The sequence below is a fragment of the Trichogramma pretiosum genome, unplaced genomic scaffold (assembly GCF_000599845.2).
Source record: "Trichogramma pretiosum strain Unisexual culture from Peru unplaced genomic scaffold, Tpre_2.0 scaffold9, whole genome shotgun sequence".
Lineage (NCBI taxonomy): Eukaryota > Metazoa > Arthropoda > Insecta > Hymenoptera > Trichogrammatidae > Trichogramma > Trichogramma pretiosum.
In genome coordinates, this window is record NW_019641697.1 from 543,162 (window position 1) to 566,409 (window position 23,248).

Sequence of the window (23,248 nt, forward strand, 5' to 3'; positions counted from 1 at the left end):
ATTTCGAAGTTTAGTCACGTGCTGTACGAACATTTTTTTCGTTGATAATCAATTTCATTCGCTCTTCCTTTTTTTCCTTTATAAATCGATTGCCATGTGCGATTGTATTCGATGATAGTTTTATTTTTTCTCCATATATAACCGAGAAGTAGAAGGGCAACTTTGCCTGTCACGAAGCTAACGTATTATACGGATCCGTAAAACAGGTGCGTTTCGTTGTAATGCTTTTCATTTTTACTGTAATGCAGTATTTTTCTCTATACCCCCGTTGAATGGAAGTTTGCGCCCCAGCCATTGGAAAGCTTTAAATTTTATTTTCGTAAAATAAATGGAAATGCTGAAGCTTACTCGAGCCTAGAAAGTTGAAAGAAAATTGTGTTTTTGTTTTTGGCCTCAGCTGCTATGAAATTTGTTTATTCGGAATGAATTTCGCATCCATTAAAAACAAAAGAATTAACTTGTTTGTGGAATGTTCTTTGACCGCAACAACATCTTTCGATCTGCGATAAATTTACCTAGAAAAAAGTTAATTCGCAGCTTTTAACTATTTTTTGTTTGTACACCGAGGCCTTATGTTCTTTTTGCTTAAAAGTACAATCGAGGACAAGTAGTGCTTGACATTACTATAATTTTCATAAATCTCTCACTCAACAGTTAAGTTGGTATTTTTTCATTGAAAAATGCAAAAGGCCACGGTAAGCATGAAAAATTGTTGTCGGTGTCGGGATAAATTAGTCGAAAATCGATATTTCGAGCATTAAAACAGCTCGAGCTTCATGCAAGCGGGCAATAATGCCCCGGCCAGATAAACATTATACTTTATGAATCAACCGTGATATGCATACAAGCATCCAACTTTTATATACAGCTGCGTATACGTGTTATTTGAAAACTTACTCTTGCGCTCTCTCGCTTGCCTTATCTAGATTACTCATCTTAATTTCATGGTTAAAATTCTCCCACTCCCTCGCACGCGCCTGCGTGGCCGCCTGCACACGTATCTGTTTCTCTTCATCTTTTCGCGCTGTCGTCTATTTTTTTCCTATCTCACCTGAACAGGGGCAAAAAACGAAAATAAGAATCCCGAAACGCAGGATAAAAAAAAAGGAAATCTGCTCACGCCCAAATGGCTTTGGAGCATATACTTATGTAACGTATACGTATCCGATATATGTATGTGCGCGCAGAGCCGGAGAGACAGAAGAGAAAACGAGCTATATACACGGAGTGAGGCGTGACATAGTGTCGTCTCGCTGGTGTGTATCTAGCAGCTCGTACGCGATATCTCCTGGGAATGTGCATATAGTGCGCGCCACTCTTTTCCGGCAGCTCTAATACACTGTCCCGAGTGTGCGACGCCTGTGTCGCCCTACATATACATATTATACACATCCACGAAACACATTTTAATCGAATTTACTTTAAGTATACGTGTATATTGAAGGTCGTTTTTCTACATCTGTTAACTACCAGCTTCCGCCACTACTCCAGCTCGTTGGAAATTCTTACTCTCTCGCGTTAAATTAATTTTATGCGCGCAGCTCTGCACGCGTGTAATTTTGCTCGCTCTTCGCTGCGTGCGGGCCAACTTTCATCACGCGGCAATCAAGTTTGGCTATTTGGGCTGTATGCGTGTTACTCCGCGTGGCTCAGCGAATTTCAACCCATCGAGTTAATTGATACATAATTGTAATTTTGAGATCTTTGTTGACTCTTGTCGGTCTGTGCTGTACGATGAAAAATGAAGAGCAGTCTGAAAATTAAGTGGTTCTTGCGGGCTTTTCAAAAATATTCGAGTGAGCTTTTAGAAAAACTCAACGAGGCTGCTGCGCAACAACTATTATACCGTTGCATCAAGTTGATCAAGTTCATGTCACAAGTGGCGAAAAATTTCGGCGTTCTGAAAAAACGGTAGATTTTTGACGTTTCGTAACTTTTTCTACGGCATCGTTAGCCAATTTTTAGTTTTAATTCCATTTTTCAAATAAATTTCAATTTTTGTCCTAATCACCAATGTTTCAAAATAGTTTCTAATATGATTGAATAGTTTATACTTCGAAGAGCTTAACAGCAGTTGGATTGACATTTTTTTTTGATTTTTCAACTATCAAATAAACTTTTCATCATAAATTTCATATAAATTGTTTTAATTTGACGTATCGTTGAAGCTACTGAAAAAAAACAAACTTTGTTATTACTGTTGAAGATCCAAACTAATTTCCTTTATTTTTCAAGTCGACTCGCAAAAGTCTCCTATGATAAATCACGTTCATATACGTATCATATGAAGTTCATCCTTGCTCGTTCTCTATATCTTTCATAAATATAAGAAATCTGTGTAAAGGTCGTATATACTTCCTATACGCGAGGGTTCATCCGTTTAATCGGCACTATCTATCTTTCTTCAAGTTTTCGCTTTTCTCCGCGTCTGCCCAAGGGTCAGCAAGTTTTAAATAGGTTTTTTGATGCAATACCATTTTAAGACCTTTTAAAGGAAGGTAATAAAGTATTATACTATTCTTGAAAATGCTCGAACCAAGTATACACGTCGATTACACAGCTTATAAAATCCGTCTTTTTGGGTCTGGTACATGGGAGCGTCGGATCGTTCTAGACTGAAAGAATATACGCCGTACAGCAAATAAAAATTCTAGAAAACTCGTTGAAAAATCAGATGCAACGTATTTTCTGCAATTGTTTGATATGTCAAACAAAGTATTAAAGACAATCGAATACCATCAACGGTACTACTACTCTAGAAAGAGCTTCTGGCCCGTCGCAAAGGAAAATAGGTCTGTAAATGAAACCATGGCCCCCAAAAACCAATGTAGACGAGCCTAAGTTTCTTGATGTTGATTATGGTAAGGCGACTAGTAACCACGAACAAACAAACTACCTCAGACAGCCACTGATACTACTTGAATAAGACGAAAATAATTGACGCTGAATCCTCAATGACATATGTACGTGAATTGAGCATATATAACGAACACATTAAGTCCCAAAAAGACGTCGCAACAACTAATTAGTCGCTTCGGCGAAGTTATATTTACAACGATTATGTTTGGTGGTTGATTTGGTGAATATAGCTCTTTCATAAATTTTATTTTGCTTATAAAGAAAATAAATAAAAATAAAGACACAGAGACAAAAGTGCAGCCGTAGAACGCATGCTCAATTGGAAGTTTCTAAATCCTCGCAATCGTTGCAGCAGCAGCAGCAGCAGCAGCAGCAACGGCAGTGGCAGTAGCGGAGCAGCAGTAACTAGTTGAGACACTTGCTGTACCGTTTTACGCGCGCTGAGCGAGAAAGAGCTTTAAAGTTTTAGGATTTATATATGCAACCTCGTCCACTTTCTCTCTCTCTATTTCGCCTGCAAGCTTGTTTTCTGCGTGCGCACCTCTCCCCCGCTTAAACTTTAAGTACTTACTAAGTTACACCTATATATATACAATATACATATATTAAATAAAGAATAATAGAAGCCAGTGTAAGAGTAAAAAATGATTTTGTTGACAATTTTCGTACTTTGAAGCAGTACGTAATTAAGTATTCCGAATTAAGAGTCAGACGGTAGTTATACAGAACGTGAAGCAAAGCAGAGAGAGGAAAATCGCACCTAGCTCTGTGTGTACTTAAAGATTTCGTTGGTGTGCCAGATTCGGGGACAGACCTCGCTCAGAGCCATGCAAATAGTATACGTGCACGAGTCTCTCGCCCTATCTTTCTGTGCGATGTGACCACAGATCACGCCTCAGCCATTTACGCGGCCGCCTGCGCGTACTTGCATGCCTTCGAAGCAGCGGCACTAGCAGTAATGGTACGCCATACACAATTGCCATTCCCAACTGTGGCACGCGCCAATTACTTCGTGGCCCATACGCGCGCACGATCGTTAGTGGCTTTCGCAAAAGTTCGATACACGAGATTCGAGCCATGTCGCCTGCGTGTATGAAAAAACAAAAACAGACCGTAAATACAATGTTTCGTTGAGAGATACACGTTCGAGCATAACATACGAATTATACTAATTCACGTGCATTAAATCGACAAAAGTTGTATTTTTATGCTTAGACAGTGATAGTTCAAAAATTAAATTTCTTAAAAGTTTTCTTGACAAAATATAACTTTGTACACATGCAAACAGCAATTCGAGTTGTTTTTTTTTTACTCAAGCAGCAAGCCTCGCAAAAAGCCAAAGTTTCAAGCTGTGATGCCGAGCTTTCTTCGTGTTGGCTGTATAGCGCAATGCCAAGAGTATACTGTGTACGATGATGCAGCGTTATCCTTATAAGGTTTGTTTGTTCTCGTTTACTTTTTGTTGTTCGTGTGCTTGTCTTAGCAATGAGTTGTTTTTCCTCTCAAATATTTCTGCATTGGAATAGAGAGTTGTGTTCGAAACATTTCTGACACCCGTGCCCATTGTCGGTCGACGTTTCAATAAGATAAAAAAAAATTACCTATAAGCATTTGTTAAAAATTTACGAAATTTACGGAAAAACTAAAGAAATATCTAGAAAACATAATGAATAAAGAAATGAACTCATTTGGGTAGTTTTTTTGACAAATTTTTAATTGAAATCCTGATAACTGTTTTTGAGAATTTTCATTTTAAAATTGGCTTTGGTATCTCCTTGAATAATATTCTTGTGATATTAAATGCTGTTTGCATGTTCTAGTCTGCGTTTAAATGAGATTTTATGTATCCCGTATACATGATATGATTTTATACAGTGATACTTTATCACCATGGCCTTAGATCAATTACAAGAATAAATTCAAACATACATAATACATTTATAATAAAAAAAAAATCTAAAATGCTCAAACGTTCATATTTTTTTAAATAATATAGACGTAGCATAAATGAATAACGAATATTTATACTTCAAAATTAAATCCAGATTACTATTAAACTTTGAATTTCTACACTGCTCCGATCTTCTAACAAAAACTTTACTTCCATATGATTTTAGATTTTTTGCATTTCGTGTAATTTTCATGAATATTTCACATTGGTTTTATAATTTAAAATAAACATCTCGATATATATTCATATATTTTCTATTTTAACTATCAGCCGTACCATTCAATTCATGAACATATGGGACAGTTATTTATTATCATACTTTTCTTTTGCATATATTTAACAATTGTTCAAATTCACTGATGTGTTAAGAAACTGCATACAGAGGTAAAAATTGAAAATTACTTGCAATTACACTTTACAATTTTTTAGATTTTTCCACATTCACAATTTTCAAACAATGATGAAAATTTAAAAAAATTCTTGTTTATTCTTCCATCAATTTTAAGAACTTTTTCATGAGTAACCTTTTTTTTCGGAACTCATCATTTTTTAATTTAAGAAGCCAAAAGTTTTTTTCAAATGTTTTCGTGTTACCAACAACACTTCGCAGCTTGATTTTTTATCCTTTTTACCTTTCTGGCTATGATCATGCATTTTTTCACATAGAAAATCGAATAATGAACTGCTGAGGAAAGTATCATGTGGGACTCATAAGTGTACGAGGATACACACGAATACGAGGATAGATACGAAGTACAGCGAATTGACTAAGTTTTAAATTAGGAAGTAAGAAAAGTTGCCGAACTGCACGTGATATATCGTGAAAAGTATATACAATAAATATGGTATAGAAAACATAAAATTTTTATATAAGTGGTAAAAACAAAATTCGTATGAATTTTCACCGCAGTTCATACTTCCCGTGACACAAGTTTTTTTTACCTAAACCGAGTATCATGAATAAAAGTACCGACTAATGGCGTGCAAAGTTGTAGGTAAAAAAACTTCCTTGATGACTCGTTATAGAAAAAAAAGTCCAATTACGCGCGGGTTCTTCAGTAGGGAAAAAATCACGATATCATGTACATAAATTTAGTTTCCTTAAACATAAGCTGCTGCGCACGAAGTAAAAAAAGCCAGTCACGTATCAGTATATTAGCAAAAAGCAATTGCTGAGCTAATTACGCGTGGGTGGGTAGGCGCTTAATTAGAAAATGCGTCGCAGCTACCTCTTGAAATGCCTTGATATTTTGTATGTAGCCCGAGGGCGCGTTAACGGTAAGTATCATCGAACGAGAGACGACGAGCTTTTAATAATCGCGCGTATGGCATCGCTGCTGTCAGCTGATTTCTCGCGTAATTATATATAGGGACGGTCATTGCACGCGTGATATAACCCTCGAGTCTCGACGCATCGTCAGCAGATATGTAAGCCGCGCGCGAAATTCGGTAAATAATTTCGTCGACGTGGAGCTTTCGAAATCAGTTTGTTCGCGACGAATTTTCATCGCGTAGCATTAAAAACGGCGAAGGATCGGAATAGTTAACAACTATCATGCAAGTCCAAAAAGACAGCTTATAGATCGCAACAAAGAGCCGACGATCAAACGCCACTCCGCAGGCTTATGTGTTATTATATGTAGCCGCAAAACTGCGGCGGACAACGTCATCTTCTATTTATCCAACGTTGACAATATCACGAACGCGCAACAACGCCAACAACTGCAACAACAACAGCAGCGGCGGCAGCAGAAGTAGCAACGCGCAGTCGTTATAATGCAAGTTTGTAACCAAATCTCTTTGCCTCGAAACTTGCCAGTTCGCTCGCACACACGCAAACAGACGAGCACACGCGCGTGTACATGCACGTGCGCCGGCTCGGGGCGTTGTACATGTATGTGCGTAACGGCGTTAGAAGGGGAAGTAGTAGAAACGGATGAGAAAGCCCGTTATCTCTTTCGCACTTGCCTCCCGCGCGCTACTTTCCATATCAGTGACGCGCTATCGGCAACGCATCCTCCTCGACTCGACGCACCAACGAAATTTCAAGCCGTAGTTTCCCCTGTGTTTTCCTACCTATGACTGTTGTACGTACATATACGCACCGACGAACCTCGTATACGCAGTGTACGCCGTCGGATATAGCCCCGGCCCCGATCCCGCTCGTATTTATTCATCTTGCTCAGTTACCCTCCAACATGTACGTTCTTTCATTTATTTGACTCTTTTTATTCGATCGTAGCTGTAAAGAGAATTATTCCAATTTTGTATTTAATTATTCTAATGCAATTTTACGTGAATGAAAAATTTCCAGTGACCAAAACCATCTATTGGACCAACCGATGTTCGTGTGCGGTCTCGACCGTAGAGCAACGTTGAAAATACACTTGATACAATTTGTGGAATATCGTTATCAAGTTTTTTGCCGTATGCGGACTAATAAATCCACTACCGAGACCGAGAACACATCTCCCTCTAAACTTGCGGAGAAAAAGCTAAGATAAAAAAGTTCATTCATTTAAACTTTGCAAGCAGAGCATTAAAAAATTTTCGTAGTACATCAAAAGCTCTAATAGTCGGCTATGGCGCATATACAAGCAGAGCCTGTGGCTATACACCGTGGAGCGAAAGGAAAACACCATTTCTTCGAGTTCAGAAAGTTTAAGACAAATTTTAAAATTTCCAAATCTCCAAAATTTCTCGAGTTTTACAAAATCTCGCGTCATTGTTCATTATTTCGAAGTTAAACTAGCTGCTTCGTGTAATTCTCGAATAAATCTTCTTCATCAAGTTCTTAGCGAAGAAATTCTAAATAAATTTCTCAAGCAGTCGCTTTGACTTTGTTGGTTTGGCTCTTGAGCAATAAAGTATAAGGGCTTTTTGAATAATTACCATCATTCTACGATCGGATACTTTTTTTTGGGCGACATAAAAAATAGTAACTAATCCAATGAAGCGCGCGACAACAAAAAGGCGCTTTAAATTATACGAGCTTTTGATGTACAGAGAAAGCGTAAGAGAGTGATACAAGACTTGGGCTAGACGGTAAAAAATTAAGTTTGTCTCTGCGCCCCTTTTTGCATTTTATATAGGCTAGTGTTGCGTTAGAGAGTGCGTGTAAGGTCACTACACCCAGAGTCCGTTTCTCGGGCGCTTAACCTTCTTTTTTAATTCTTATCGGCGCAGTGCAGTCGGTGCGCGCTTTATTATTGTCACGGTGTCCTTATTACTATTATTATTTCGTTGTGATACACCTTTGTAGGAGGCAAACTTTTGTAGAGCATAATTTTTTCCTTTTCAATGTTCACTTCCGACTCATTTCACTGTCGAGACTCGTCGATCTATCTTTTCCTCAATCCGCTTTCTATTCTATGCGGGTGGCGAGCGTGTAGCCAACGTGTCTGTTTGTCTTTTTTTTTTTTTTGCTCTTCCAGCAAGTGCTGCTGCAGTGAAAGACCTTGCACAAGTGTGCCTTCGAAGCTTTTAATTCCCATTGCCTGGAGTAAGGAAGGGGAAAAATTGCGGTCGAAAAGTCAGTTCTCGTGCCAAAGGGCGTGAACGTACGCGTATGTGTAAGCTTTTGAGGAAGTGAGAGAGAGAGAGAGAGAGAAAGCGACGTACATCTATACATGTATATATACTTTAGTCGAGCAAGTGGAGAGTTTTCAGTCCCTTTTCACTTGGTTTGTGTATTAGTTTGTCTGCCTGGCTCTCATGATGAAAACATGATGCGGAAACTCGAGGCGAAAGCTCAGCATGCAAAGAAAATAAAGAGAGAGATTGAGAGAGAGAGAGAGAGAGAGAGAGAACGAGAGAAGAGGCAGATGAATGGTAAAGGAAGAAAAGCGAAGCATTTCAGAAAAAGGGATTAATGTTTGATGAGCGCAGTACGCGGCGGCTATTCGGCACTGCCAAGGCACGTCTCGCTGCTTTTCGTCCGCCCAAATTTATCACGAAACTCGGGCAAATTTTTCAACTTTTTGCCCTTCGGTATATATCAGATAGGTAATGAGTTGAAATAATTCCATTTTCGAAATTACATTGTTACGCACTGATATACGAGAAATATCCACAAAAACTTTGCCCGAGAAGTTCTGCGCCGGATATTTCATACCCTATGCGTCATATCGTTTTCGATCCAACAATTTTTTTTTCTTCCCCCAGCCCCCGAAAGTTGCTCTCGCAGATGCAAGATACCAAAATTTCGTCTCGTGCAGCTAAACAGGTGCAGCTACGATAAAACCTATAACAGTAAAATCAGCAAAAGTTCGCAAGTGCAACAGTTACAACGGCATGAACGAAGAGAAAGGAAGCCGAGATTTACGAGCGTACGTGATACAATACAGATATCGCTGTGCGGCTCTTTTTTCTTTTCCACATGATTTCGAGTCGTTACATACTTTTTTTGCCCCGCGCCAGGCGCGCGTGTGATTTTGGAGCTATTAATACAAAGCATGAATATGCGTTGCCGACTCGAGACTCATAAATTGATAGTATTTCGGAAAAAATGGCATGTTTTTCTCCCAAAGATGATGTGTTTTTGTTCTTAAAATTGTTATTTTATGATGTAAGTCATTTCGATGGATTCAAAGTAATTTCGTTCGAGTTGCTGTGAAAAGATAAAAAATTCTTTCTGTTACATCCATAAATCCAGCAGATCTTTCTCAGTCTGGGATAGTAATCGAACGGGGCTTGGATATAAATATAGGAGAGCGGCATTTTTGAAACTCGTAAATTTTCAACTCTTAAATTAAACCCAAATGCACGCAGACGCACACGTGGCTGGTGTATCGTTAGTCTTTACGCGCGTATAATGATCCCGAAGGCATCGGCGAACTTTGCTTGGGATCGTAAAAAAAGGAACGGGGTTGAAAAGTTTGCGCGCACTTTAAACAAGAAAAAAAAAAGAAGCTAAAGATCAAACTGCGCCGAGCTTACAATCATTTCGTCATCATTCTGGTTGCTTGCTAGGAAACAAAGGGTCGGTTGCAGAACGCGCGCCGGAATCAAACTCGCTCATTATAGGCTCGGTCCACGCACACGTAAAACTCCGACGAATAATATAGTGTTTCTTCGGAAAGGCTCCCCCGTGCAGCGCAGCGAGAAAGCATAAAAGAAAAGCCTCTCGAAATAATTTATCGTTCCTTTTAAACACTGCTCGTTGGCTTTTACAATACTCGCGCGCGTGTAGGCTTGTTAAAGCCTCCTATATCTTCTTATAATGACCTTCGAGCGGTTCCCTGCTCCCCGACCTTTTGCGCCTTTTTTACAGCTACTACAATAACTTTTCCTGCTACCTACGGCTGCATCGTAATTGGATCTACATTATCGCATTCGCAGGATTTTTTTTTGTATTAGAACCGCTTGGCATAAATAGATGCGCGTTTTGTTCGAGCACGTAGGTTAATTTTACAGCTGTTCACGCCTAGCGAGTGTATGCGTGTATGTTCTAGATGCCGCTGAAACGATGCCTACATACATATAAGTGTGTGCACGTGTACTGTCATTGTTTGAAGCAGCACATCACGCGCAATTGTCATCGGGCGTGCGAGATCCTGTTGCATGTATATATCCGCCACATTCACACAAACACAGGCGCGTCTGTAGCAGCAGCAGCAGCAGCAGCAGCAGCAGTGGTAAGCTTGCGAATGATTGACGGCTTTTTAATTTGTGTATAGTGTGTGTGGCTCGCGCTGCGGTCATTTCGGTTTATTCTTGTTGCTTCGGCCTTTTTCTATCTCTCTGACACTTTTTTTCTGACTCGCGTTTGCCTCGATGATGATGGTTTGTTTGCTCGTCGATGCGCGATTAAATGCATATCTGCCAGTCATCCGTATAGATTATTCAACTTTTACCTATGCAAATAAGCGTGTCTGTCTCGTTTATTGATAAATTTGTAATTTATGGTACTGAAAAAAAGGAGGCAAAAGGTTTTACGTGGTCTTTTACATTTTTATTATTCTCCGATGAGCATTAATAATCGATGCGAGTACGATCGCGCGACACGAAACAAAGAGGATTGGCCCGAGCTCGGCCGAGAGGCAAAATGCTCGCTAGGGGCTCGAGAGGTCAGTGGCTTTAAATAAAAATTTTCAACGCAAGCCCCCGCAATCCACGTGTGTATTTCGGAGGAGAGAATTAAAGGCAGATTAGAGATAATTTAATGGCAGCCTCGTGTTTATCGCTCGGGTTATCGCTCATAAATGTATTTTTGCTGCTTCGCGCGCATTATTCAATATTATACAGAGGATAGCTGGGATACTCACCACACCGTCGCCGATATTATGAATGACACAGGGCAAATGGGCTATCGATCCCAATTGCGCGTGCACCACCGTAGAATTATCAGTGCCGAAGTTCATGGGTAGAGTGGGTGGCAGATCGACGTCGAGTGGCTTGAGCGTCCGATCCAGTGTGTTCGCATTGATCCCGGCCATCTCGGCACTGCCCAGTACGCTCGTGGCCGATTTCTCTGCAATATCATCGCGCAAAGGTCATGAGTAAATCAATGTCGTCTTATCGTACGAGAGCTCGACGAGCTTACGTGAGCTAATGAATATTGTCATATTACAAGTTCAACATTACATATCGCTGTCATGAATTACCTCGAGTGCAAAGGGGAACTTAGCGCGCCAACTCGTTTGAATATTTAAATTGTAAATTCTCAGGGATGTGAAGCGTCTCTTCTCTCAGCCATATTTTCTCGAATAACTTGACATTTTAGTATTTCAGAGATTCTCCGTAAGAAAAAATTGCTTTAATGAATGATTGTAACGAAGAGACATAATTTTTTTACCATATCATTTGAGGATTGGTAAAAAATAGCCGAATCAGCTATATCAAGTCATTCGGAAAGCGAAAATCACATAAGCTCGTGGTAAAAAGTGATTGGTGACACGATGTAATCGTACCAGAGGATTTTACCTTCTACCTCCAGCTCACTCTATCCAGCGGCAGAGTAAAAAAAAATTACAGTCGTTACCCCCACCCTTTAGTCACGTGCACACTCGAAATCGTATAGCTTAAGAGTTTTTTGCGCTCCACCGGCAGTCACGGGTAAAAAAAGGCCAGAGACAGTAGAGAGGATTCGGTTGATCTTCATAATGGTACAGGCCAAGGCATAGTTTACAATTTTTGGATGGAAATTATTTGATAGGAAATTATCGGTCATTGGAATTTTCAATCGATGTGTTAAATTGATGTATGTATATTTCAATTACGGCTTCAATCAATTAGCTTGTTTGCAATATAATGATCAGGATGCATTTATACACAAGTAAATCAATTAGCTAAATTGACGTTGAGACACTTCTGAAACTTGGGAACGTTTCGAAGTCGCGATTTATTTCGGAAACTAGCTAACGGGGAACATTCAAAAAGAGTTAAACAACTCAATAGATCGTTACAAGGTTAAAATATTCCGATATTATTATTAGATTGAAAATGTAATATTGTTTTTTTTTTTTTTTTTTAGTAATTACACGTCATTTTTCGTCGATGTAGAAAAGACGACTTTACGCAGCCGTTTCACGTCAGCCAGACGTATAAACGCGCATTATATATATAGATATTCGCATCGATTTGTACAGTCGCCATTATTCCACGCGAAATCTCGTGTGCGATTATTCGGCTTCGTTAGCCACATCGTTCGTTGTAGCAGGGGGTGCATTCTGATTTTGTACAAATTACAAAGCTACCCATGCACGGACGACAGCACATTCTACTCTACGGTGAAAGAAAAAAAAGCGGGTACGACGCATCGATTCGGTTTAAAAAAATCAGCCGTGTACCTATAGTCTACTCGCGTATACCCAGTGAACTCAATCCAGCTTATATCATACATATATTTATTTTATTTATGCCAGCTAATATATTTTTAAAATTTTTTTTCCAATGATATTTTTTAAATTTTTTATAGTTTTTTCATCTGAGTAATAAATTAAAACGGTTTTGTAAAACAAAAAGTCGTCATGGTTTCTTACTGACCGTTAATAAATTTCTAATTTAAGAGTGAAATGAAACTATAATTTTATTCACTTCATATTAGTGGATTGTTTTTTCCGTTGTGAGTTCTAGGTGCCAGTCAGAAGATTTGTTGAGCACCATAAATTTTGTTAATGTATAACATACAAAGAGTAATCATATTAAAGCAATGGATCTTCATCTCTTGGTGGTCAATTGTGCTTATGTTTACTAAATGGAATAGAGGTGCGAATGAGAAAAGTAATTGCTTGAACATTGCAAAAAAATTGACTTAAAATCACAGAAGTTAAGCTTCATTATGGAGCAAACATTTTTCAATGGTAAATTTTGGTGTTCTAAGTAGTTAAGAGTACCTCACAAATATCTGCGCGAGTAAAATGGAAGTCAACAGCACTAGCTTCACAAGTAAACTCGGATTCGTAGCAAAAGCATCCAAATTAAATGATAATTCTTTGCGCGTGTACCTTTGTAACTAGCTATTGCAATTATATCTTATAAACTGAAGAAGCTAATTTTAGAAGTATTTTAAAGCGGATTTGTCATTAAATGTGATATGTGAAACGTCGATTATGTCAGAATATTAATACATTATAAAAATATTCCCTTCATCAAATTTAGAAAAACTGATTTGTAATGTTCTATAACATTTTCTTACAACTTGCTTTGTAAGCAGAAACTTTTATAAATGGGTCGAAAAATTTGCGATGTTCCATATCGTTGAAAGCATGTAATGCATATTCGCTGGGCACAGAAGACAGCTGAAATTCATAATCTCTATAATTGCGACTTTAGACCTTTTAATGCTTCGCGTAGAGGAGATTAGCTCGGGAATAAGAGACACATATTACACATAATGAATGCAAGCCTAGCACTCGCCACAAAATAAAAAGACACTAAAAAAGAGCGAGTGAGAGAGAGAAAGAGAGAGAAGTAAACATTATTCGAGGAAATAAAGTCAAGCGCACGATGCGGCACGTACCTTAAGCTTTTACTCTTTTTCTCTTTAGCTGGACCTTAGGTAAAATGAATTTAGCTTACTTTAAAAGAGAAAGAAAGCTAGAGATAGAGAGTAGACAAACAAAATGTTGCGGTAGACCTACTTGAACATGCATTGGCTAGCCTTTAAATTTCAGCCCTTTATACTATCGAAGGATAAGTTCATAATTTAGCCTCTAGATCTCTTTAGTTTTCTTTTTGAACCTGATATTTTCACGCGTGTAAATGTCATACCTCCCAGCCTTGAGATGTCAAAGCATTCGTAGCTTTGTAATTAGGACATGCGTGGAGTTTAAATTTCCAACACGCGGTGCTTCGTGCGAGGGGCATTTTTATTGGATTATTCTTGGAGAGCTTTTTCGAGATAGGTTAATATTGGTTTTTCTGATTGCGGCCGCTGGCGGCTGCTGCCAACTGTAACAAAAAATTGTCCAGCGCAAGTACGAAGCAAGCCATTTCGGACAATACAACGTTTTTTGTCAAACGTTTACTTTTTTGCGCTAAAGGAAAAATAACGCTTATACTCATTGTGTTCTTAAATTGTAAGCTCCATTCGCTTTTACGCTCAAAGAATTATTTGATCCTGCGCCTGCTTGAACGGAACCAGCACCTATGAGCACTTTCACATTTATAAAACATTTTTTCGGGCCAATTTTTTGCATCTAATTGAAAAAAGGAGCCTTTAATAGATTTTTTTTCCTTGACATCCGAACCATCGCGGCTTTTTACTCTGTATTTATATACCTCATTTATCAGTTTATCTCGCGTTACTGTTGCCGTAATAATAAGCTCATCCACGTCAGAGAATTATTTTTCACCCCGCATGATCTTAAGAGTAACGAGCATGTAGCATATTTCATGCGAGTGTGTTTACATTTGCTCTACATTTACAATTTACTCTTAGAAAAATTGCCATAATACCACACTCTACTAACGAGGTCTTTGAAAAGCAGGAAAATTTTTGTGAGCACATAAAAAATAAATGTTTTATCAACTGGCATATGTTTTTGTTTTAATGTATAGCATGGAAAGATTTTTTCGCGCAGATACTTTTTTTTAACTCAACTTTGTATAATACGCAACAGTCCATTGTTCATTTCAGCGTGAGTGATTATTTCGCAGATATATATGTGTAGAGTGCGTGTATGAAACAATGGTTTTGCGAATAATTTTTCAAGAAAAGAACGAGTATTAAAAAACTCTATGCATGAAGTTTAAATGAAAAAAAAAGAGTTCTAATTTGCCCTGGCATAGTGAAAAGTTGGCTCGCTGAAATTCGTCATTTTCCGATCACGCGATCTACGAATTTAATATCCAGTGCGAATATTTCTCACTCCGCCAATTTCAAGGTATCGCTATTGAACGACGTCAATTACATTACCGTTACTGAAAACGACTGCTTACACATTTAAATATGACTAATTCCAGATGTAAAGTTAATAAATTAAAGGTATATACATTGCTGTGTTTACGTTAACGATCATTTTTCAACAGAGTTAATGGATTTATATATTACGCTTTCACAAAGTTATGAGTATTTCCTTTTGAAGTTGTATGAACACATCATAATGTTGCTATTTTAAACAAAATATGATAAAAGTTACAATTCACATTTCTGGTGTGTAATAGTGACTTGATGTTTGACGTTTATTTTGAATTTATGCCGTATTAATCCATTTTTTCGTACTTGAATAATAATGTCAATCAATAGTAATAATAAAAGTTCATTACTTTAAATGTATCATTCTAAAAATTAAAAAATATTATGCAATAAGGAAAATTTGAAAAAAATAAGAAATAATTGAATTCTCACATTTTTGAAAGGAAACATTACATCGTTCCGATATAGATTTGAGCATAAAATCTTTATTTTACTAACAGCGATAATGTCATGATAGGAATTAGCATTACTGGTTTAAATACGAAGTATTTGTATTAATAAGAGATTGAAGATTCATTTTCGGTCTAATAAATTAAAAGTTATAATTATAATAATAATGATGATGATGATGATGATGTTGATGATGAAGATGATGATGATGATGACGATGATGATGATGATGATGATAATGATAATAATGATGATAATGATGATGATGATAATGATGCTGATGATAAAAAGCTGAATAAAATAAATGGTCGATCATCCGGAGTGCAAAACGTAGCTGGCTACGTTGACCAGGTGATTGCAACGTTTCTGAAGAGTGTTCAGTGCAGTAGAGATTGAGGTTTACTGGGTTGGCCAACAAAAATGTTTTGCAAATACCACGAGCGATTCTTCGATTAGAAATATAAGTAAACGTTAAATAAAGCAAGTTAAGTATCGTCAGTTTTAAAATCAATAGATATCGGTAAACTCCTGGAGAGAGTGTTTAGTAGGTGTGAAAATACTTTAGACATAGTTTTGAGGTAGCTTTAAAGCTCAAAACGAGTATTTCTGAGTGCTATTTGAACCCTGTAAATGCAAAGGCAAATGATTGATTCATAATATGTTAAACTAATATGTACTTTTAAAACTTTACCATAAATGTATATAGATATTTTAAAATATTTTTTTTAATTTAATGTTTTAATTTATTATTAAATTTATCGCAATGTTAATATTAAATAAAAATTAATTTCATATTTAAATCACATTCTAAAATAATCATACGTTCTGCTGTACACTACAACTCTGAATTTTATAATCCTGTAAAGTAATCTAAATCCGTAATAATTAAAATTAACTTCAGTGCTTAAAATATTTTAACTGACCTAAAGAACAAAAATACAATTCTTTCGGGATAAGAGGCCCTACTGTTAGACCTCTTTTCCAACGCGTTATTTTTTAATTAATGTAAAAATTCAAGGTCCGATGAGATTTTTTTTACCTTTTAAAAATCCGTCGATTATGCTAGCTTGGATTTACGATTTATGTATGCGTTCTTTTATTGCTGTTGTTTTTATAAAAAAAATTTAATTTTTGACCATGGCTTTTGGTTAGAGCTTTTTTATTCAAAACAGGTTGGACTTTTATTATATTAATAAAAATACCAAAGCTCAGCTTTCCATTTTGATTTTATTATTAAGACAGTGAATGTGAAAAGTTTGAAAAATCCTGATAATATGTCATGAGTAAAGCATTAATCAAGAGAAATATACGTCACGCATTTACTATCTTTCATACGTATTTTGTGCAGTGCTCTAAATTCTCTTGTACATAAGAACTCGATATGGTCTAGCGCTGAAATTCAACTCGCTCAATATCGAATTCCTGAGCCAGCCGTATGAGTTTTCAACTCAAAACTGCACATTTTTGCAGGCCAGTTTTATAGGGTTATGTATTAGTATAGAAATATCGCAGCTTTTTAAACATTTCATTTATCAGCAATTTCATATCCTCGAAAGCTATATCGACTAATTGAGCATGCAGCAGAACTTAGTTAGCAATCAAGATTTCGATAATTCAAAATTGAAATTTAATTTGAGTCAAAAGGTTTTCTTCTCACTCTAATAAAAAATATTTGCAAAATGATATCAATTATACTTTTTTATGCTTTTTGCATAAAATATTTATTATTTACAGTAATTTTCATTTGAAATTTCATCATTATGTCACGACACCCTAATCTTAACAGTTGATTTTTCACAACATCCTATTTCTAAATCAGTTGGTGTACGACATTTCTCTTCCTTTTTTGTCCTACTTGCGCACTTAATAGCTGTCGTCACTGTTACGTACGCATCAAGACACAAGAAGTGGAATTTTTTCATTCGCACATTTTTTGCGTTTCCTACACGAAGAAGAAAAGCTCTATATCCTATATACATTATCACTATATCGCTTTGCTCTGCTTTCGACGGGCATATTTATCACATAGCTCGTACGCATGGATGTGTATGTGTGTTTTGTTATATATACTTACGTAATATTTTTTTTTTATTTTCTGCTATTTTTTTTTCGTTGCTGAGCTACCGTTGAGCTGCCTCGTCTCTCATTGAAACGAGCTACACCGGTAACGACGTTTATCGTTGTCAAGAGGTCGAGTTAGATATAGAGGAGGATGAGTTGGCGTTGTGAAAAGAATTCCTTTGATAAGAGGATATTTATACTTTTCACGCGTTTACACGTAGAAAAAGGGGCAAGAAATAGAGGAAGTGACCTGTATGGTTGCCTCGCCGTGAGCGCGCTTATATTATTATACAATGTATCACTATTTTAACGCTATTATCTATTTTGGTCTTTTCTAACTTGCCATGCACGTTTGCATGTAAAAAAACTTTACACTTGCTTTCAGTGCAAATCTCCACGTTGAATTGCTCGCTTATTTGAAATTTTTACTTATATACGCTACCGTGACTTTTCTGCTGAATTGCGCACATAAAGCTTGTAATGAGCAATTGCTTTTTCCATCCAATTTAAATACTGAATTTTCTCGTGAATATAATTCGCAAACAACAGTTACTATGCCCGTATTCGTCTCGTTTCTGGCAATTGATTATGCATTTACGTATACGAGGCTATATTATATTATTCACTTTACCCTACAGCGCAGAATTCAAATAAATAAATGAAATTTTCTCTGAAAATTGGCTTCATAGAGAGATGAAAAGAGATTGAGAGGTAAAATAGCACACGGTATTATATGCCAAATGAAATTAGATATACTCTAACAGCGTGACGTTCTAAATTATCAGGATTGAAAAATATGGCATGAGCCCGGAACGTTGCCTTCCTCTTTCTCTCTCCCGGACCTTTTTCAAGTACACAATTTTTATTTACTTCACTGCTGTGTGGCACAGTGTGTGGTTGTCGGTGGTTTACCTTCGAACGTATACATGAACGTATATTTATATTTTTCGGGAAATTTAGCAATGCATATAAATCAAGCAGATATAGCTTTCACGTTTCGTCGAGAAGGAAAAAAGAGGGTACAAGAGTAGAAACAATACACATAAAGCCACACTTTGTCGCACGCATTCAACGTTCACCAGCATTTTCAGAGGAGTATGAAAAAATAATTCTGGCCAAAGAGAAAATTAAAAGGACCCGAGCGAGTGTGCATTAGATATATGTAGAGTTTGCACGCAGCGATTATTGTTATTTTCACGGTCATCGCCCGGGGAATTTTGCGGGCAAAAGCAGTATGTTATTAGCACAGCTGGGTCATCACTTTTTATTTCCCTTCCTTCCTTTCATTTTTTTTTTTTTTTAATTAAAAATGTATGCGTGAGGATATAAGGTATGTGAAGTATATAGAGCAAAGTTTTCACGGCGACCGGATTGCGCGCGCGCGGCGACAAAATTACGACGCGAAGAGTGGAGAATATAGCGAGACAATTGGTACGCATTAACGCGCCCGTGCACTGCAGAAGGTTTCGGTAAAACTTCGCACTTTGTGGGCAAATGTAGTGAGAAATTAATTTTCATTACCGCTCCGCGTTTCTGCAGTTCGAGAGAACTTTTTTTTCTCCAATAATGATTATTAAAATTTTGCTAATTTTTACCCTATAACGCCCTCTTTTTCGTACTGCTCTGGCTTCGGCAATTATCTTTGCCAAAAATAAAGCAAATCAGAGAGTGTAAAATAAAAACATTTTTATTACGAACGCATACTGGTACGTAGACGGATGAAATTAAATCGATACCGAACACATTGTTTTATCTATTTAGAACGGAAGCGTATACTCCGTACATTCGGCACATCCAAAGGATAAGCATTCAAAATGCAAATATTCTAAATTCAATTTTACGAATACACGTGTGAGGATGGCTGCAAATGTGTGCTCGTATTATACATAGATATATTTTCGAGCAAATCTCTTATCCCCTTTCTGTTTCTCTCTCTTCATTCGCCTATCCACTCGGCAGCCGGTGAAAGCTCGAGAGCTTGCAACGCGCGCACAACGGAAATCGCATTAAGACTTGCTCCCTGGCGCGAAACAACAATAGCAGACACATAGTTATTACACTCTTCTGGCACCAGTGGGCAAGATTCTTACTTAACGTAAATGACATACACCGAGGGCAAAATTTTTTTGGAATAATCGATATGGTGGTACGACGAAAAAAGGTGTCGTGTTTACATTGAGCACTCGTTACCTTGCTTTATGCGATATAGCGCTCATACGATGTCAGTTTGTTGACTGCGTGTGAATGAATTCGCGGAAAAAGAAAAAGAAATGCGAAAATTGGTATCTCGAGAAAATTTCAAAGACTTACTCAATTTCCGGGAGATCATTTACTTTTCAGACGTCAGAAGTTTTCTCTGGCTGCATTTGTAACTTCGACTCCTCTTCCCATTGGAGATGCATTTACCGCTGATTCGCGAGTCCTCGGGCAACGATTTTCTTGTTTTCGCACTGTACCTTTGGCGCGTTGAAATATCAAAAGGAAAAATGAGGGACTGAAAAAGAGTGTTCGCACAACCAATGGTAAAGTTTTAATTGTTCCGTTTCGAGGGCTTAAAAGGAACGAAAATCGAGTAATTGTTGTATTTGACAAATCGTCGTTGGATCGCTTTTGAATGCAGACGCAGATACACACATAATGACATTATAGTTTACATTATATCGTCATTGTGATGACCATAGGATGACGATGATATTGTCCGCAGTATGCTAACGACTAGGGGGGGTGTTTAGAGCGATAGCCGCAATCACACGACCGCGCACGTGTCATCATCGTCACGTTTTTGGCACCTATCGACCTTTATGTCGTAATAATAACGAGAGAATAATCATACAGTTTGTAACAAAACACTCACCGTTAGAATCAAGTCGCAGCAGTAGTAAGAACAACGGCAATATTGACCGTCTCAGCAGCAGTGACATTATTTCCCCATGCAGAGACGTTCTTTCTGCAAAAGAAAAAAATACATATGAAAATACCAGCTTCGTAAATATCCTAGAAAAGCAATAATTTCTAGAAAGTGGATTTTGGCTTCATATAGCTTGAAAAAAAAGAAAAATGGATAAAAATATTGCTTCATAATCGACGGACGAGTGAGAATGAAATTAAAATCGATCGAGTATTTACTTTTAACATCGATTACCCGCGCCAAACGCGTTTACAGCCACTAAGCGAATTATCCCATTACGAGCTCGAAGTACATAATCTTAATCTCTGCGCTGGCGCAAGTGCTGCAGTGGGCACACGTCATAATCATCAGCAGCGCCTCGGTACATACTATATATAACTCAACAAGCACACAGCCAAGTCTACGTAACACGCCTCGTTTCTATAAACAGATCGAGAAGGCAAGGAAAGGGAGAGAGATGTGCATCGATAAGGATAAGTTTGCAGCATTGCTCCTCCTGGGCCTCAGCTCTTGCATATAAATACGCAATGCGTGCGTGTGTATAAGTGTGAGTATCACCATTGGCCAGGCGGCTGTGTGCGAAGTAGGTCAAACAGCTGTCTCGCCCCTTCATCCCGGACATGGCTGCACGCTAGGGGATGATCAAACGTTTCGAGGCCGGCCGCAACAAGATCGCGAACGAGGCGCCTTCTTTTCTCGCTCCTTCTTTCTCACCCTTTCTCGCTCTCTATCTATACATCGTCCTGAAAATGAAACTTTCTCATAGAATAAATGAATGAGGCGTTTTTGTCCTGGCCGTGTTTGTATGTGTGTGTGTGTGTGTGTGTGTGTGTGTGTGCGTGTCGTTGGAGATATGAAAGAGAAAGAAAAGAGCATATGCACAGTCAGGCAGCTCGTTCGCATACACGAGGCGCATCTTGAGAGCTCGAATACGTATGTTTGAATGCTTTTTTCATGCATAATAGTTGAGCGCTAGTGAATAGCGAAAGAGAAGCTGAAAGAGTCTTCACCTTTTTTTCTCCCAACGAGTGTGTGCGAGCGAGTATATTGTTGTATTTGTTGAATAACAGATCCACGAGCTGAGAGAAAGATAGAGAGAGAGACAGAAAAAGGAGTGTACGTGAAGCTTTTTCTTCGGGTGTTCTGTTGTATTGAGTTTTTCAAGAAATTGTCGAAATTTCCCGATTGGCGGTTGAAGTTTAAAAAAAGAAGAAACGACGAGGAAATCCGTTTTCTGTGGCAACTGCTACTTATCACCTAGATAACATAAACTGCGTCGAATGACACGAGTCAAACAAATTCATTAGCCAAGATTATCGCGAATAAATTTGAAATTTTGTTACATTTGTGAGTAAGTAGCTTCAGAGACATAATAATAGACGAGAACAGAAGTGTATTTATTTTGTTGCTTTGAAGTCAACTATTACAGACCACGTTCATCGCACAGAAGTCGTTGAAAACGCATCGCTCGCATTGCCCGACGAATTCACGAAAGCGATATCTTTTTTCCGCTCGAAACCTGTACTCAGAAAAAACGTGTGATTCGATAAAATTGAATAATATAGGTCGTCGAACACCAAAAATGATCTGATTGAAACTCGATTCCCACGTGTGATGTTTGAACGTTTCGTGCGTCGGTGTACTTGTTTCGTGTACGGGGCGTAAAACTTTTTTTTTGCGTTCGCGTACTATGAATTTATGTTTGACAACTCCAAATTAACGCTCGTTTTCAGCTGCGGTGATGGTAGCTTAAAAAATTTCTTTTGTCATTTCACGCGTATTATGATAGCAACGTAGTTTTTTGTTTCGTCATGCAAATCGTTTTCAAGAATCAGCAATTCTTTGTAAAAGTCACGCAGAAGAGAATAGACAGGAAAAAGATTCGAATTTCGCATGTTAGCTTCGAACTATGAATTTCTCGAATTTTCCCAGTGAAAAAAAGTTTTGGAAGAGGGTCGCCTGTTTTATCTTTTTTTATACATGCGTCATGCTATTCAGTCATATTTGTTCGACAGAAAAATACGGCGTTGCTCTTTTTATATTAATTTTAAAAATTGTGCAGATTATCATTCAACTATGAGAAACTCTTAAAAAGTGATACAAGCATGGAAGGTTGAAATCACGGCGTCTATGAGTTTTTCCAATAAGCGAAGGGTTTTTTAATACCGCAACCATGAGTAATATATTTTTTTCTACATTGCTCACACTATCGTATGATAATACGAGCTACCACTAGTTATTTTTCAAATTGAATTTCAACGACGAAAAAATTTTACTCAAAGTTCCTTTCTAAGCTTTGTAACAAGTTCAAAGTAAACTTTTTTACTTTACAGTTCGTGAGCTCAAATCGCATTAATTGTATAATTTAAAAAAAAAACTTAAGACAAATTTGTTTCGAGGTTCAAATGTCGTAACAACTGTAGAATTATCAATTAAAAATTTATTAAAAGTTGTATGCGTTATTTATGAACCAATCACGTGTTTACAAAAAATGAGAGGGTTTCTATTTATTACACCTTGCGTAACTTACGCACACACCTACAATATTTCTGCGACTTCACGAATCACATAGAAGAAAGTCTTTCTTTTAAAAGTAACCGCGTTCATTTGGATAATTACTTGTTTGTTTTTTTTACTTTGCACTGACGAAGCGTAAAAT

General features: G+C 37.5%; 1 protein-coding gene across 2 annotated transcripts in view; it reads right to left on the reverse strand.

Annotated features, from left to right (window-relative positions):
- The window catches only part of LOC106651302, a 77,809-nt gene that overhangs the window by 24,077 nt on the left and 30,484 nt on the right, over window positions 1-23,248 (reverse strand). For both annotated transcript variants that reach the window (XM_023462204.1, XM_023462203.1), the window contains 2 exons: window positions 20,536-20,628; window positions 11,077-11,282 (listed from right to left, as the gene is read on the reverse strand). In XM_023462204.1, the coding sequence (XP_023317972.1) occupies window positions 11,077-11,282; window positions 20,536-20,602 (273 nt within the window). In that variant the 5' untranslated portion in view covers window positions 20,603-20,628. The remainder of the gene's footprint in view (window positions 1-11,076; window positions 11,283-20,535; window positions 20,629-23,248) is intronic.